Below are 18,524 nucleotides of genomic sequence, written 5' to 3'. Positions count from 1 at the left end.
AAAATGCATATAATTCTGTATACTTTGAAAACACGAGATGTGTCCTTTAATGGGGGCAGTCCTTCGGACCGAGGCCCCGTGTCACAGCAGGTGTAGCACGATAAAGATCCCTCCCTACTCAAAGGCCGTAAGCGCCGATTGATTGATTGAATATTGTTTTATGTCCCTCTCGAGAATATTTCATTCATGTGGAGACGTCACCAATGCTGGTGAAGGGTTGCAAAATTTAGGCCTACGTTCGGTGCTTATGGTTATTGAGCAGGGAGGGATCTTTATTGTGCCACACCTGCTGTGACACGGAACCTCGGTTTTTGCGGTCTCATCCGAAGGATCGCCCCATTTAGTCGCCTCTTACGACAAGCAATGGGGTACTGAGGGCATATTTTAACTCGGATCCCCACGGAATCCGTAAGCGCCGAGTATAGGCCTATTTTGCAGCCCTTCGCCGGTAGTTGTGATGTCTCCATGTGGGTGGGAAATGCTCGAACGGGACGTTAAACAATATATAATTAATTAATCAATCGTGCATACAAAAGTTTAGCTGAATTACTAATCGATTCAAAGATATTTGTATGAATAACACAACAACTCGCTGTATTGATATGCATGTACATGTATTAATTACCTTTAGATGCCAAAGATTTATATACACGTAAAAGCACACTATCAAATGAATTTCAAGTTGGTTTTATACTGAATCGGTGCAAAGGGAAACATCTTCAAAATCAAAATTTTAAATGGTTTAGCAACAGCTAGAATAGCTTCAGGATGAAGAATTCAACAGAAACCGATGGCTGTAATCACACATTTTGACTCCATTGTGAAATATTGTCGACTGAGAAACTTTTGCGAAATCGTTTGTTTGTGGTTGATTTTCTATTTGATTTTCTTTTTATACAGATATGTCAACAGTAGGTATGAATAAACTGAATATTGTCGATACCAGCCGGAAGTACTATTGTAAAACGGGACACGGAGTTGTCGTTCTTGAATTGAGATGTCTCTTATCATTAGAAGTAGCAGCATTGCAGGTCTGGAAATCAGTCTGTTCATAACTACAGTTGATTATAATCCATAAATCGAAATGTTCACATCGTGTCCTGTGACAAGAAGAAGGAGAAACAGAGCAGGCAGCAAGCAAACAAGAACATAATGGCGATTGGAACCAGGCTTGCTATCACTGATGTGAAGAACCAGGCTGTAAAAAAAAAAAGCAAGCACTTTAATGCACAGAAAACTGTTTAGTGGTCATGGAATTCACATAAAAAAGAAAATTGATCAATCAAACTCCATCGAATGTTACAATGTGGATTGGTCAATATCATCGCTATCTCCTAAATATGACTTGACCTAGTGCGAATGACCTTAGGAAGGGATCATGCCTTTAGAACACGAGTAAGCGTTGCACCAGATACGTGTTTAATTCCCAAATAAAAAAATACGTACAAGTATGTAGTGTTGGTACTATCTTGTGTAATATTGGTACTATCTTGTGTAGTATTCGTACTATTTTGTGTAGTATTGGTACTATTGTGTGTAGTATTGGTACTATCTTGTGTAGTGTTGGTACTATTGTGTGTAGTATTGGTACTATTTTGTGTAGTGTTGGTACTATCTTGTGTAGTATTGGTACTATTTTGTGTAGTATTGGTACTATCGTGTGTAGTATTGGTACTATTTAATGTAGTATTGGTACTATTTTGTGTAGTGTTGGTACTATCTTGTGTAGTATTGGTACTATCTTGTGTAGTATTGGTACTATTTTATGTAGTATTGGTACTATTTTGTGTAGTGTTGGTACTATCTTGTGTAGTATTGGCACTATCTTGTGTAGTATTGGTACTATCTTGTGTAGTATTGGTACTATTGTGTGTAGTATTGGTACTATTTTGTGTAGTATTGGTACTCTCTTGTGTAGTATTGGTACTATTTTGTGTAGTATTGGTACTATCTTGTGTAGTATTGGTACTATCTTGTGTAGTGTTGGTACTATTGTGTGTAGTATTGGTACTATTTTGTGTAATATTGGTACTATTTTGTGTAGTGTTGGTACTATCTTGTGTAATGTGGGTACTATCTTGTGTAGTGTTGGTACTATTGTGTGTAGTGTTGGTACTATTGTGTGTAGTATTGGTACTATTGTGTGTAGTATTGGTACTATTGTGTGTAGTGTTGGTACTATCTTGTGTAGTGTTGGTACTATTGTGTGTAGTATTGGTACTATTGTGTGTAGTATTGGTACTATCTTGTGTAGTATTGGTACTATTGTGTGTAGTATTGGTACTATTTTGTGTAGTATTGGTACTATCTTGTGTAGTATTGGTACTATCTTGTGTAGTGTTGGTACTATTGTGTGTAGTATTGGTACTATTTTGTGTAGTGTTGGTACTATCTTGTGTAGTATTGGTACTATCTTGTGTAGTATTGGTACTATTGTGTGTAGTATTGGTACTATTTTGTGTAGTATTGGTACTATCTTGTGTAGTATTGGTACTATCTTGTGTAGTGTTGGTACTATGTTATGTAGTATTGGTACTATTTTGTGTAGTATTGGTACTATCTTGTGTAGTGTTGGTACTATGTTATGTAGTATTGGTACTATCTTGTGTAGTATTGGTACTATTTTATGTAGTATTGGTACTATTTTGTGTAGTATTGGTACTATTGCGGTAGTATTGGTACTATCTTGTGTAGTATTGGTACTATCTTGTGTAGTATTGGTACTTTTTCAGGCGATTATAAAATGAATGATACTTGAAAACGTTTTAAAAAATGAGTCGTCCCACAATACCAAAATGACGAAATACGGTATTTATAAGGCAGAAAGATATGAAGAAACTAGTAACTGTAATCATGATACTTAGCTTCATGGGATTTTGGAAATTACATGTATCACTATATATTTACAAACCGTTTGTCCGCTGTAAACTGCCGTTTCAAACAATGTATTTTATTTCTTGATATGAGCATTGACCTTTCAACTTCACATAAAAGCTCAAAAATTATCTCATATATATACATGTACACTGTACATGAATATATATACATTACGAAATCTGAATATAAGAATAAATGTGTGGGTTGTTTGTATTTTTGGGTATTTCAAAAACAATGAATCCATGTGGTAATTTCTGCATAATTGTCATTAATTGTTTATAAAAGTCTATGATACAAACTAAACATGTATTTTTTATTATAAAAATGGCCTAGGCACCATAAACAAAAGGGGCTATCATCGTTCGTTGTAATACTGCAATTTCAAAAGATTTCATAAAAGTATTTACACTTTGGAGTTTTAGATAAGATTGTAATATATAAATGTATAATGTAAGTAATGATAAAATCGTTTTGCTAGTGTACATGCGCGGATCCATTTTTCCAACGGGGGTCTTGCACTTATGACAATATTTGCAACCTATTCCAGGAGTCAGAGCCAATTTGTTCGTGTTGTTTTTTGTTTGTTTGTTAGGGTTGTTTTTGTTGTTTTTTATTTTGGGAGGGGGGTAGGGTCCCATCTTTTCCCCTCCTGGATTCCACGCATGCTGTAGCTGATTTTACTTACACGGCGGTTCATAGGTTTCCTTTTCTTTGACCTCTGTGACATCGATTTTCAGGATGCCCTTCACTGTTCCAAATCCGTCTTCACAGCATACAGTCAACATGTAAGAATTCACATCCTTAAACGCAAATATAGGCTTTTCATACGTATAAAGCAAAAATTTGGTACTGTTGATCAATTTGATTTCAAAGTTTAGAGTTTGTGGTCGAACGCTCTCTAGGGTACAACACACGGCGTCAGGTGGTACCGTGGGGTCGTAAACTGCGACGTTGTAAATGAATTCGCTTCCGCCCTGTGTTTCTAGCACTGCCATTTCTTTAGGAAAATTTGTGATGACTGGAGGCTGTAACATGGACAAACAAATTAAAAGAATTGTAAACAGGTTAGGTAGAAATGTATACTAAACAGAGAGATAACTATGATATTAAACCTAGATACCATATAACGGATTATTTCTGCGGGTCTAAAATTTGGATATTTTCTGGCTCAAAGGTATGCCAATAATTTTAGCGGAATGAATTTTGACGCACAAGGAAGAATTATCTCTCTTGCAAATATTGCATATTTGGCAAATGAAAATTTGGCGGAAAGATATCTAACCGCTGAAATAAGCCAAATTTACTACCCCGCGGGGGAAAAACCCGTTTGTGGGCATGATTCAGGCTACAATCTGATGGACATTCAACGTGCAAGTGGAAATTTGCAAACAAACCTGCTACCAAGTACTTTATTTAATACCGGTATTGTAGTTCCGCGTTTATTTTGATTAAAGAAGAAGTTTTATTTATAGCCTAACAAACGATGATTGTAACAGTATTTCGAGCATGGTAAAACACTTTTTCTCATTCATATATATATATATAGTTGTAACGTGCCGGGCGTCTACCGTGTGTCTAGGCTCGTGCCCGGTTCACCCGAGTTTTATTGAACAATGATAAGCCCTATCTGGAGTACAACTAATTGCAATATATACATATATTATTGACACCTGTCTGGTGCTTAACGAAATACAACAAGTTAAACAATTTACAAAATATACATATATTCTATACACCTGTCTGGTGTCCTGAACCCCTGGTTATTCAACTGGTCTTTAATTTAAACAACTTGTCTTGTAAGTCACTGGCCTAACCACTTGCATATGCCAACTGTCTATAGCCACTTGCATGGGCCAGTTGCATATGACACTTGCCGTATTGCCACTTGCATCAGCCAGTTGCAATGCCACTTGATATATAGCCACTTGCCGTATTATGCCAGTTGCATATCAAAAACCCACAGTGCTAATGATTCTAACACTGGAAATGAGATACGTTTTAACTATAGCTATGAATCACTTACTCACAAGAGCACCAATGTGATACTGTCAATAACTATCGGCTACTTCTATCAATTAGACAACGAACGAACCCTGGATCCAAGTGGCTGCTCACTATATATGTGTTCCAGCATTCACATATTAACAGGCTACAAGACTCTACATACCACAATCTAATTAGGGGGTTTAAAAAGTCTACCTGACTATCTACATATGCATAACTATTTTTGTTTGTTTTATTCTTTTATGATATTAATTCTTGTTAACTCTTTTTAATCAACAGACACATTAATTACAATATTTACAATTATTTTTGATTATACAGTCAAAGGGAGATAATTCACTGTCTGTTTCACTTCCCTCCCCTTAAGAACATGCGTCCCGCATGATCTAAGTTACACTACAACTACATGCTCAAACAAATCAACACCATGAAAAAGAGTATTTACAGTCACAACATCTTCTCTCTTTTCACTGTCACAATCTTGCGACCATGTTCCTTTACAATAGTTGTCGTCTTAATTGATTTAGTGTACAACACAGGGTCGGTTTGAACACCCTTATCTACAGTCTGAACTGGAACTGCAACATCATCTATCACATTCTCAAGCCTTGGGGTCTTTGTCCTGCTGGGAGTATAAACAGGCAGTGGCTGTGTTCGTTTTCTTGTGGTTGCATCCACTACCAGTCGATCATCTTGATCCTGTGGGCGTTGAGCAGATGAACATTCATCGGCGTTTTTGCTTTCAGTACTTTCTGGCTCCTCTTCAATGGCTATGTCAGGTTCCTGTGACAACCACTCCTCTTCGTCCGATGATTCTGGTTCATTGGGTTCTTTAGATGAACTTGTCCCACAACTGTCTGAGCATCTACCAGTTTGCTGGGCACTGCTCTGGTTCCCATCAGGCTGCTCTGCGTGGTTCCTCTTCAGGTGTCGCAAGTAGTTCACTTTCTTGTCTGTTGAATAGTCGCATTTTTTACAAAAGTATCTTTTCTCATAACATTCCGCCATGTGGTCCTTCCACTCAGAATGAAGTCCCGTCTTGAACGTACAAAATGGACACTTCCTCAGTGGCTCACCACCAGTTGTTTTGGTTTTCGCCATTTCCCTACAAAGAGAAAGAAATTGTGTTACACACTGTTTACCACTGAACAAAATCACTCAACCATTTAGGCTGTCTTCTAATTCTTGTACTGCTTGTACAAGTGTCAGTTTCACTTAACACAATGTCATTGTCAACTTGCTGTATCTCAGCTTCCTCACTACCCAAAATATCACCATTTAATACCAATTTATCAGAGGGGTCTGCGTCAACCTGGACCTCCTTACTGTTCACTAATTCGCCCCTTAAGACCTGTTTGTGCTTTAGTCTTAACCTGTCAACATGTACAACTTGGGGTTTGCCCCGAAGTCCACAGTTAACCTTGTAGGTTAGATCTGTTAACTTGCTGATAATTTTGTAAGGGCCTTGCCAGTAACTCGTGAACTTTGGTGAACGTCCCACTTTCCGCAGAGGAAAGTAGACATATACGTAATCTCCTGGCTTAAACACTTGCCATGAGAGCTTCTGATCATGATATCGCTTTTTCTCAACATGGCTGTATTTATGTTCTCTCGAACAAACCGATGAGCTTCTTCCAGTGTCTCTTTCAATTGCCAAGCCCACTTGTTATGTGGAATGAACTTGACAGACTGCGGCATTTCATACATTAGATCGAGTGGGGTCGAGACCTCTCTGCCAAGCATCATATAATTTGGAGTAAACCCTGTGGTTTCGTGAACTGATGCTCTATACGCCATCATAACATAGGGCAAGTAGTTGTCCCAGTCTGAGTGATGCTCGTTGACATAGGCACTTAACATCGTGACCAGAGTCTTATTAAAACGTTCTACCATCCCGTCACTCTGAGGGTGGTAGGGCGTGGTGCGTGTTTTCTTTATATGCAAGACACGACACATCTCAGTGAAGAGTTCACTCTCGTATTGGCGTCCTTGGTCAGAGTGGATACTAGAGGGGACGCCAAATCTGGCAACAACTTCTTCAACAATTATCCTGGCTACTGTTGCAGCTTCCATGTTGGGCATAGGGAAACTTTCGGTCCACTTGGTGAAGTAGTCAGAAACCACCAAAATATACCGGTTGCCCTTTTCTGTCATTGGAAGTTCCCCAAGGATGTCAGTTGCAATCCTGTCCATTGTTATGCCACTCTTGACCAATTTCATAGGCGCCCTCTTCTTCATCTGCGGACCTTTCCTTTTGGCACATTTTTCACAACCAGCAATATAAGTTCTTGTGTCAGCCTGCAGACCTGGCCAGTAGTATTTCTGTCGAACGCGTGCCAAAGTCTTAGTTACCCCCAAATGTCCTGCCGTTTCAACATCATGACAATACTGTAACACTGTTCGGCGTTCACTACACGGCACAACTGCCTGTAGCTGGGAGGATTTACCGGTACCAAGATCAAACTTTCGATATAAGATACCATCATCTATAACAAGACTATCCCATTGTGACCAAAGAGACCTTATTACATACCCAAGCCCACTAATGTCATCATATGCAGGTCTCTGTTTGCTATCCAGCCAACCTTTTACTTGTCTTAAGTCATGATCATCATTTTGTACATCTTTTATCTTGAGACACAGGTCGTCTTTCTCAGTTCCTAATTTGTTCACATTGACAGAGGTCACTGAATCCACCTTGTGTTTGTCTTGTGCATCTCTTTCCGGCCCCTGGTTTTCCAACACAGGGTCAAACCCACATTGTCTACATGGTATACGGCTTAACGCATCTGCATTTCTATGCTGCGTGCCTGGCCTATGTTGTATTTGAAACTTATAGGCACTCAGGGTTTCTAACCATCTGGCTAGCTGGCCCTCAGGGTTTTTAAACTTAAACAACCACCTGAGTGAACCGTGGTCACTGCGAATCAAAAACTCTTTTCCATATAAGTAGTGCTTGAAATATTTTACAAAATGGACCACCGCCAAAAGCTCTTTCCGAGTAACATAGTACCTACGTTCACATTTGGTTAACGTCCTACTAGCATAGGCAATGACAGATTCTTTGCCACCAACATTCTGCGACAATACAGCTCCAATTGCTTGGTCACTTGCGTCTGTGTCCAGTATAAACGGTAATGTAAAATCTGGATGGGCAAGTATTGGGGAGTTAATCAAGTGGCCTTTCAACCGTTCAAATGCCTCTTGACATTCTGAAGTCCAAGCAAATGGCTTTCCCTTTTCAGTAAGACGATGTAGACATTTTGCTACTGCAGAAAAGTCTTTGATAAATCTACGGTAGTATCCGCACAAACCAAGAAATGACCTTAGTTCAGTCACATTGGAGGGTTCTGGCCACTCCTTTACCGCTGCTATTTTGCTTGGATCTGTAGCTAATCCTTTCTCAGACACAACATGCCCCAGATATACAACTTGCTTTGCAAACAGGCAACACTTTTTGGCCTTCAGCTTCAAGTTTGCATTCTTCAAACGTTCAAACACTCCCTTTAAGTTTTCTAACATTTGATCAAATGACTTGCCAGTGACAATAATGTCATCCAAGTACACAAGACATATGTCCCATTGCAATCCAGCAAGGACACTTTCCATCAGGCGTTCGAAAGTGGCTGGGGCGCAACTTAAGCCAAACGGCATGACGTTGAATTCAAATAAGCCGCGCCTTGTTGCAAAGGCTGTCTTTGGTTTGTCGTTAGAGTCCATCTCTACTTGCCAGTAGCCTGAGCAAAGGTCTAGCGTTGAAAACCATGCAGATCCCGACAACTGGTCAAGTGACTCATCAATCCTCGGAAGAGGATATGCATCCTGTATAGTGCAGCTATTGAGACGCCTATAGTCTACACAGAAGCGGTATGAGCCGTCCTTCTTTTTAACCATGACTATTGGCGACGACCATGGGCTGTTTGAGGGTTTGATGACGCCTTTTTCCAACATTTCATCTATGTTTTTGTCAACTTCTTCCGTTAGATGTGCTGGTACCCTTCTTGGCTGCTGCTTGATTGGTCGATTGTCCCCTGTATCAATGCGGTGCTTGACAACACCTGTTCGGCCTAAGTCCAAGTTGCTCTCGGCAAACAAAGATGCATACTTCAAGAGGAAATCTCTTGCCTTTTCTTTCTGCACCAATGTTAGGTTTTTCTCAGTCTTCTGCAACAGTTCAGCTAAATCTGCCCGAAGCTCATTTGAGCACGGAGGCTGTTCCTCTGGCGATGAGGCTTCTACATGATCAATCTCAGACAGTTGTCCTATGACAGTTCCTGAATGCACAACTTTGGCATCTTCCTCTGTATTCATCAATCTTACTGGAACAGTTTCTCTAGGGCTAACAACTGTTCTTGCTGTCAGTGCACATTCGTCTCTACTTTTACTGTACATTGGTTCAACAATACTTTCATGCAAGGGTAAGGTAGAACCTTCTGGCACGCACACCTTGCCAGGTACAATTATTTCGCTTCTTGGCGGTATGCTTACTGTTTTGACAGCTGTGATTCGGTAGCATCCAAGGAAGCCTTCTATGGAGAGTCTTTTCTCCCATCCATTAACAACAAGTACCTCATTGTTAACATCAACCGTACAGTGGTGTGCCTTCATAAAATCGAGGCCCAAGATACCATCTATCTTCAGTTTTGCAACAATTGCCTCACTGTAACATGTCATCTGGTCAATGCAAACGTTAAACTCAGCCTTTCCATGTACCGTCAGTGCAGTACTATTGGCTGTCATTATGGTCTGTGTTACCCCATGTAAGTTAGGTCTTACAGACATTGGTAACCTCTTGTATAAGCCTTCTGACACTAGAGTAACAGTAGCTCCTGTGTCTACCAGAAATCTTGCTGATTCTCCTTGGATCTTTACATCAACATACAATCCACATTCTTCAATTGAAGATCCGAGTCCAACAGACACTTGGGGACCTTTACTTGGTCCTTTGTCATCTGGGTGAGTCTTCGACTTGCAGTCATCAGTTTTATCATATTTCTGTTTGGGCTTATTTCTCAACGTAGGACAGTTGCGCTTGATGTGCCCTGGTTTGTCACATTCATAGCATATGATTTCTTGTCTTGATCTATCTGCTTTCTTACCACTGTTTTTGTGCCACCTGTTATTCTCTCGTTGCCTCGATGTCTTTAGTTCCTTCAGCTCTTCTGCTAGGCTTTTCATACTATCTTCCATACACTTCATCCAGCCCTCAAGTCTGCTGCTTGCAACTGTTTCAGGTTGCTCTTCTACCACAGCTGATCTTAAATGTCCCTTTAGCTCTCTTTCCCTTCTTTCGACTCTGTTATATGCCTCTAGCTCTACTGCGAGACTTATAGATTCATTCAGGTTTGCTGGTCGTGACTGTTTGATTCGAATACGAATATCGGAATCTATCAGTGCATCTATGAAATGATCCTTTGCAAGTGTTTCTCTGACTTCACCAGGCGCCGTTGGATACGCTAAGTTTGTAAGGCGTCGAATGGCTTGGCCTAGCTCAGACAATGTCTCTGTCGCCTTTTGTCGTCTTTCTTTCAGCTGCACCCTGTATAAATCAGTCTGGTTAGGAGGAGAGAATCTTTCTTGCAGGGATTTAACAAGGGCTCCGTAATGCTGTCCTCTGTCACTTGGCATGTCACCAAGTACAGCTTGAGCTTGTCCACGCAGTGACAAAGCAAGGAACAATCCCTTTTTCTCCTCGTCCCAACCATTGACATTGGCACAGGCTTCAAAATGGCACTTATAGTCAAGCCATGAACTAGACCCGTCATATGTAGCTGGTTTGATAGTCACCTTGTTGTTTCTTTCTTCTCTACTTGTCTCAAAGGGTGCTCTCCTTGCATCAATTTCAACAGGATGCTGATGAACTATTGAATTAGACGACAAATAATCTAAAGGCAAGCCGTGATATTCACCCTCTTTGTGATTACTGGCAAATCTAACCTTTTGCCTTGCTCCGCCATGTGACGAGAACATTTCAGTGGTTCTGTTATCGCGGTCATGTTGACGACTTTGTTCTCTGTCAGTATGCAATGGGTCACGGTGGCCTGTTATGGTGACACCCTCGTCATAGTCAAAAGTGTAATCTGAAGGACGTGTGGCATGTCCACTGTCTGGTGAGGGCACTTTACCATAATGACCACTGGTTGGGGTAGACTGGTCAATGCGGTACTTCTTCAACTTGCTCTCCATCTTATCTAATGTTTCCTTCAGACTGGCATCTACGTACTTCTTGTCTCGGTCACTCATCATGTCCAATAAAATCCCGACGCTGCCACCAAAATCTTGTAACGTGCCGGGCGTCTACCGTGTGTCTAGGCTCGTGCCCGGTTCACCCGAGTTTTATTGAACAATGATAAGCCCTATCTGGAGTACAACTAGTTGCAATATATACATATATTATTGACACCTGTCTGGTGCTTAACGAAATACAACAAGTTAAACAATTTACAAAATATACATATATTCTATACACTTGTCTGGTGTCCTGAACCCCTGGTTATTCAACTGGTCTTTAATTTAAACAACTTGTCTTGTAAGTCACTGGCCTAACCACTTGCATATGCCAACTGTCTATAGCCACTTGCATGGGCCAGTTGCATATGACACTTGCCGTATTGCCACTTGCATCAGCCAGTTGCAATGCCACTTGATATATAGCCACTTGCCGTATTATGCCAGTTGCATATCAAAAACCCACAGTGCTAATGATTCTAACACTGGAAATGAGATACGTTTTAACTATAGCTATGAATCACTTACTCACAAGAGCACCAATGTGATACTGTCAATAACTATCGGCTACTTCTATCAATTAGACAACGAACGAACCCTGGATCCAAGTGGCTGCTCACTATATATGTGTTCCAGCATTCACATATTAACAGGCTACAAAACTCTACATACCACAATCTAATTAGGGGGTTTAAAAAGTCTACCTGACTATCTACATATGCATAACTATTTTTGTTTGTTTTATTCTTTTATGATATTAATTCTTGTTAACTCTTTTTAATCAACAGACACATTAATTACAATATTTACAATTATTTTTGATTATACAGTCAAAGGGAGATAATTCACTGTCTGTTTCATAGTCTCTGTTTTGGAAGTATAATATAGAAAAAACTCTAAACACTTTGTTGAAATATTTCGACCGTAAGCTCGGACCGCGCCAAAAAACTCGGTCGTCATATTTTCGTCATATACAAAGTCTATAACCATTCTCTCACCAGAGGGCGCGTTACGCAAGCTTCACATACACCTCTGTCAACGCTTGGAATCACGTGACAATATAATCACATGATATAAACAATCATTCTCGGTTTCCTTTCCCTTTAAAAGTTCAGGCAACAGGTGATACATCAGGCTCTTTTCATAGCCAACTGACACTTTAATAAGTGCATATTTACCATTTAGCTGTCTGTCTCTTATTTTACAAGTTTTATCGTATTTTTACAGCCTTTCTTACTTTTGATTCCATGCTAACATTTAAATCTCCACCATGTGTATATCCTACATTCATACGCATGTTACGAAGTAGTTCCAAATTTATGATCAGAAAACGGCGATTTTAGTCAATTTACAGTAAGCATCAATTTGATTGCACCAAAAAAATATCATAATATGACTAAATATTTAGTCCAAAACATAAATGTTGGATCAAAGAAACTTTTACAAGATTTCTGTAAAAAGCCGTTGACAGAGGTGTAGTGCGAGGAGCGCACGGAACTCTGGGTAGAGAATGAGTCTATAACCTATAATTATTAGACTCTTACCTTTCTCAAATGTTTTTCGCGCAATATCAACTTTGGCGTTTATAATACTTACTGTGACGTCATAGTACTTTTGTGTATGTAGTCGTGCGTTACGTTGCTATGAGAGATAAACACGACTGAAGAAGACCGGTAACACGGTCGAAATATTTCAACAAAGTGTTTAGAGTGTATATAGACAACAAGAATTTGCAAATACGAGTTAGGGGTTAAAATAAGCAACAAAACAAAATGTAGCTTTTTAAACTCCTAGCTCATATCTACAAATTTATGTATTCAATCAATGTTTGTGATATTTACATGTAACACAAGATTTACATGTATATTTCTGATGGAGAATGATGCAGGAATTTCGAAATATTTTTTTAATTGACAAAAAATATCAAAAAAGATTCGAATTTAGAATTTAGAATAAAATCCACAAAAGTCGAAAAGTGAACAAATATTCTTAATACTTGTATATGTACATGTGTCTGATGATATGCAAAAAAAAAATACGTCGCATAGCAGGTGAAACGGCAAATCAATGTTTAGTTAGGGAGAAAGGAGTATACGTTTGAAACTGGAAAAGGAAGCAACAATCAAACGGTATCATCAAAGAAATGATAGAAGTAAATAAACTACTGTAGGACGCCATGTATCCGCAATTCCGAAATACCCCAGGAAACGTGTCAATTCTATGTCCAAATATTTACAAAAGTAATTCAACTGACAACGGCAATATTCTTCAAGATCATGTAAAAATATATTTTAAAAAGGATTTTGAATGTAAGGAAACTGTACTAAAACTGAATGTTTACAAAATCTAAAGTCTCAAGGAGTACACAGACGCTTCTGTGAATTCAATGAAAACCCACAATATACAATGTATAAATTGATAACGAGGTAGATAAACATTATCTTTGGAGCTGAATTATTTACTGCTCATTTGGCAAGTAAAGATACAATGTAATATTATTATTACACGTAGTAGAAACCACGCTGTTTAAATGTTTTTTTTCCGGTCAGTATTGACTGTCTATAGTAATATAGCCAGCAATCACGTGAAGCGTTTTATCCAATGACAGAGCGATATTCTTGTCGAAGGTAAAAGAATATATCGATAAAGAAATATAAGTTTTTACCGAAGATTGAACAAAGATGTGAACCTAATTATAAAACAATTATGTGAAGTTTTAGGTGTTGTAGATGGTGTTGTAGATTGTGTTGTAGATGGTGTTGTAGATAGTGTTGTATATAGTGTTGTAGATAGTATTGTATATGGTGTTGTAGATAGTGTTGTATATGGTGTAGTAGATGGTGTTGTAGATAGTGTTGTATATAGTGTTGTAGATAGTGTTATAGATAGTGTTGTTGTAGATAATGTTGTATATAGTGTTGTAGATAGTGTTGTATATAGTGTTGTAGATAGTGTTGTATATAGTGTTATTGATGGTATTGTAGATAGTGTTGTTGTAGATAGTGTTGTAGATAGTATTGTTGTAGATGGTGTAGTAGATAGTGTTGTAGATAGTGTTGTTATAGATAGTGTTGTAGATAGTATTGTTGTATATGGTGTTGTAGATAGTGTTGTAGATAGTGTTATTGATGGTATTGTAGATAGTGTTGTTGTAGATAGTGTTGTAGATAGTATTGTTGTAGATGGTGTTGTATATAGTGTTGTATATAGTGTTGTAGATGGTGTTGTAGATGGTGTTGTATATAGTGTTGTAGATAGTGTTGTATATAGTGTTGTAGATGGTGTAGTAGATGGTGTTGTAGATGGTGTTGTATATAGTGTTGTATATAGTGTTGTAGATAGTGTTGTATATAGTGTTGTAGATGGTGTAGTAGATGGTGTTGTAGATAGTGTTGTATATAGTGTTGGAAGGTTTGAGTGATGTAGACACGTATCTTACATCAGTGTTTCTTGAGTCAAACTGTGAATGTTCAATCTCTTAAATGTTGAACTTACCCCATTAAACGTTTCCACACTGAAGGTGGTTGTGGCAGTATTCCGACAGGTGTCCACTACCCTAAGCTTGGCTTGGTAGCCTGCCAGACCAGTCGGACTCTCTGAAGGCTCAAGTTGTCGTGCGACTTGTATAAAACCTTAACAGAACAGTTGTTTGTTCAGACAAATCAGCATAGCTCATATCACTATATATCTGAGAAATTTAAGCAATAATCTAAACTATCATTGCATACTAAGACAATGTCGTTTTTTGGAGAAGAAGCATAAAATGAACAGTATACATGTATTTCATCTGTCACCGGTAGACAGGGGGACGTACTTCTTCTAGGCACTTGATCTGACCTCTGGTAAGTCCAGGGGTCCGTGTTTGCCCTACTCTTAATTCTGTACAATGTATTTTTGAGAGGAACTGAGAGATTGATCACTGTTCGTTATCGTCACCTTTTTCTACGAACAAGATGAGTTTGTGAAACACTGATGCCTCCGTATGGTAGCAAACTAATTCTGTTACCAAAAAGAAACGTCTTGTCACAAGCAAGTTTTAAAAGACTGTTCCTACAAAACATCTCTATAATGGTAGATAAGGCATCGAACCCGCGACCTCGCGATCAACAAACGAATGATCTACCACCGAGTTGGTCTGACGAATTTAACTTCCAATGAAATGAAGTAACAATCTTACTGTAAGATTCATTTAAGTCAATATAAGAATTGCTCTGAGCCCAGGAAAACGTCACGTTTTCTTTGTAATCTTGTCCCAGAAGAGCGAAAGATGAAAAGCTCGTTCCTATCGGCCAGTGGTCGGCAGCTGACGTCAGGTAAAATGTTTCTTCAAACGAGATTTCTGTGTCTGAAAATATGAAATCATTTTTACAACACATTTGCATTGTTTAGTAACTTACAAATTATTGGCGGTGCTTAATACAGATTTTTAAAAATAAAATTCGAATTCCTGGTTCTCTTTTAAACACACCACAGAAACGACTATGCATTATATGACCATATCCAGTCTCTCGTCGCTTCTCAACTGTTAGAGGGCAATTTCTTGAGATCCGATGAACGAGTACACTATCATCAAATATTCAGAAACAAAACAATTTAATTTTAGCTTTGAATCGTTAACTGAACTTTATAGTCCAGACTAAGTATTTCCCACAACTTGTAATCCCGAAACAGTATGTCTGGTAACGTCCATAGCATTGGGGGGATGTGTTTCTGCAACACTGCCTCTGGTGAAGTCCAAAAGATTGATCAACATTTTAAATGTCAGTTCTTGAGTTACAAGCGAGATACAGCACTCGCAATTCTTTCGCTATGTAAACAAGGCTCGTCCATGATTTTGTTTACCTATACATTGCTTAATAGAAAGTATGTTTAAAACAAAATGAATTGCGATAAACACTAGAAACTGTTTAATTGTGTTCAGAATTAACCTATAATTTGAAAAAAAAATGCTTTAAACAAACCTTTTATTAGTATACATAAATGTACCTAACCATACATGTATGTAAACAAAAACATGGCACGAGCCTTGTTTACGTAACAAAAAACTTGTTAGCTCTGTACATATCTCCCTTGTAACTCGACAACTGATATTACAAATTTGCTGACCATTAGAAAAGACCATAGATAAGCATTGTAAACATTAAAAATAAAAGAAGAAAAAATGAAAATTTTCAGCTCAAATCCTGCATGTCCTTGTCCCTTTAAGGTCAGAAAGATTGATCAACATTTCTTCATGCATGAGTTAAGGTTCTGATTAAAAAATCAATCATTAACACCCATCTGCCGTGAAGTAACCTTTATTCCCACATTCAGATAAAGTTTTCAAAAATCTTATTGTACATGTACCTGGCTGATAAATGATTCACTAACCAAAGTTATCAATCCACAATTACATATCTTTACAGGGGCTAAGCCCGTTTTGGCCAGAACTCTGTGATACTATAAATATAGAAAGGGGTCTGTTTCTGACCCAGATAAAAAACTACCCACTTGCTTCAAATGCCTAAATAATCAGAAACTAGTAAACATAGATAGGTGAAATCGAGAGGATGACGTATATCTCTTTTATTTTTAGAACCTGTAGCTTGAAATTTGGCATGAAAGTAGATAAAACATTAACCTAGGCAAGGAGACCGGCAAATTACGCATAACGCACCTCGTTTCTGATTTTTAGGCATTTGAAGCGAGTGGGTAGTTTTTTTTTTATCTGAGTCAGAGTTAGACCCCTTTCTAAATCTATGATATCACTTAGTCCTTGTGGATGAAACAGGACTGAAATGTCGCCGTGGGTATTGTACAATGTAGGTACTGGTCGGAATGGATCTTGTATTGCTAGTGAAACAGGACTGAAATGTCAGGTATTGTACTTACTGTTGTTGGCGTACACTTTTAGAGTGTATCCTCGATTGGTCAATTTTTCCACGGTTGACGTATTTGACGCTTGTGCTGACCAATCCATCTGCATGTATTCATATGGGTCATCTGTATACTGCGTGCGATACGTGTTTTGTGGGCAGTAGCGGTCCGTCAGGTAATCACACGCTTGATAAGACACAATGTTCTTCGCCGCCGTTCGCCTGTGCATTAAAAATCACAATCAAAATAAATTTTAATTTATTCAACTTGCTCAGGCGTTTGTTGTAATTAAGAATCATGGGGGAAATATCATACGGAAGAAAATACACTGACATGATCTTTACGTCTACGATTCATGCCGAAAAAAACATTACAAAGGGCATACTGGGAAACTTTTGTAGTCTTCCATATCTGTTTCATATTTGGATATTGTATTGAACATGGAATATCATTAACGGCAAACTAATAACTCAACTTTATGGCAAACGGGATGACTTAAGCATCTTCATCGTCAAATTGCGATAATAGTATAGCAATATTCCATTATCATCTGCATACGATTTTTTTATCTTTCAACTGATTCGATACTTGCGAGCATATTCAGCTTGTAATCAATTTTTAATCGATGCAGGCTACTGACAAACAAGCTGATGCTACAAGGGTTTCAACAGTCTCGTTTAAGGTCGACATTTAGTCAATCCTATGGTCGTTATAATGATCTAATTTGCAAATACAATCTACCACTGGGTCGATGCTGTCTGACGTCATATCAGTTGTTAAGCCGTTCTTTATATACTGATTGTGACTAATGACTACTCCGTTATATAGCGCTCACGGCGGATGTGACCGGTCGACAGGGGATGCTTACTGCTCCTGGGTACATGATCCCACCTCTGGTATATCCAGGGGTACGTGTTAGCCTTACTCTTAATTTTGTATTCTTTATAGGAGTTATGAGATAGATCGCTGTATGTTATCCTCACTTGTTCGTTCTCCTAATTAAAAAAAAATGGTCCCAAACCGTTTTATTTTTGAAACTTTAAATTGATAAACGATTCCATATTTGCCCAGTTTCAAATTTTCTAATTCAAGTGAAGGCCTAAGTGGACAAAAATAAAACGAGCAGAAATTCTCCGTAGAAATACAGTTAAAGATTAAATTGCTTTCAGAGGATTTGTTTGTTTGAAAAACAAAATACTTGAATATATTTGTCTGTCACTTGACAATTTTGCATAAGCAGCATACCAGCCGATTCTGTCTCCCTCTACTATTGCAATGCGTTCTTCTTCGGGGACTGTGTAGTTCAAAGCGCTTCCTAAATCCGTATCTACAAAATTAATTATTATGATTATATACACATGATAATGTTGTAGATTTTACGATTCTACAGCAATCAAAGAACAGTTGCCTTTATGTCAGTTGATAACAGTTCTTAATATGTTCTTTTATACCATAATATTTGTATTTCCAATATTTTTGGCTTTGATATATCTACATATTGTAATGATAGCCATTTCCTCATGAATGCGATGCAGTTGTGAACAATGCATGTATGAATA

General features: G+C 38.3%; 1 protein-coding gene across 2 annotated transcripts in view; it reads right to left on the bottom strand.

Moving 5' to 3' along the window:
* Positions 1-595: 595 nt before the first annotated feature.
* The window catches only part of LOC125648022 (uncharacterized), a 32,226-nt gene continuing 14,297 nt past the window's right edge, over positions 596-18,524 (bottom strand). For both annotated transcript variants that reach the window (XM_048874912.2, XM_056142103.1), the window contains exons 5-10: positions 18,211-18,292; positions 16,981-17,186; positions 15,287-15,454; positions 14,605-14,741; positions 3,563-3,902; positions 596-1,198 (exon numbers count right to left, since the gene is read on the bottom strand). In XM_048874912.2, the coding sequence (XP_048730869.2) occupies positions 1,089-1,198; positions 3,563-3,902; positions 14,605-14,741; positions 15,287-15,454; positions 16,981-17,186; positions 18,211-18,292 (1,043 nt within the window). In that variant the 3' untranslated portion in view covers positions 596-1,088. The remainder of the gene's footprint in view (positions 1,199-3,562; positions 3,903-14,604; positions 14,742-15,286; positions 15,455-16,980; positions 17,187-18,210; positions 18,293-18,524) is intronic.

Source organism: Ostrea edulis, chromosome 6 (assembly GCF_947568905.1).
Source record: "Ostrea edulis chromosome 6, xbOstEdul1.1, whole genome shotgun sequence".
NCBI classification, from domain to species: Eukaryota; Metazoa; Mollusca; class Bivalvia; order Ostreida; family Ostreidae; genus Ostrea; species Ostrea edulis.
This window is presented reverse-complemented; position numbering and strand designations above follow the sequence as displayed.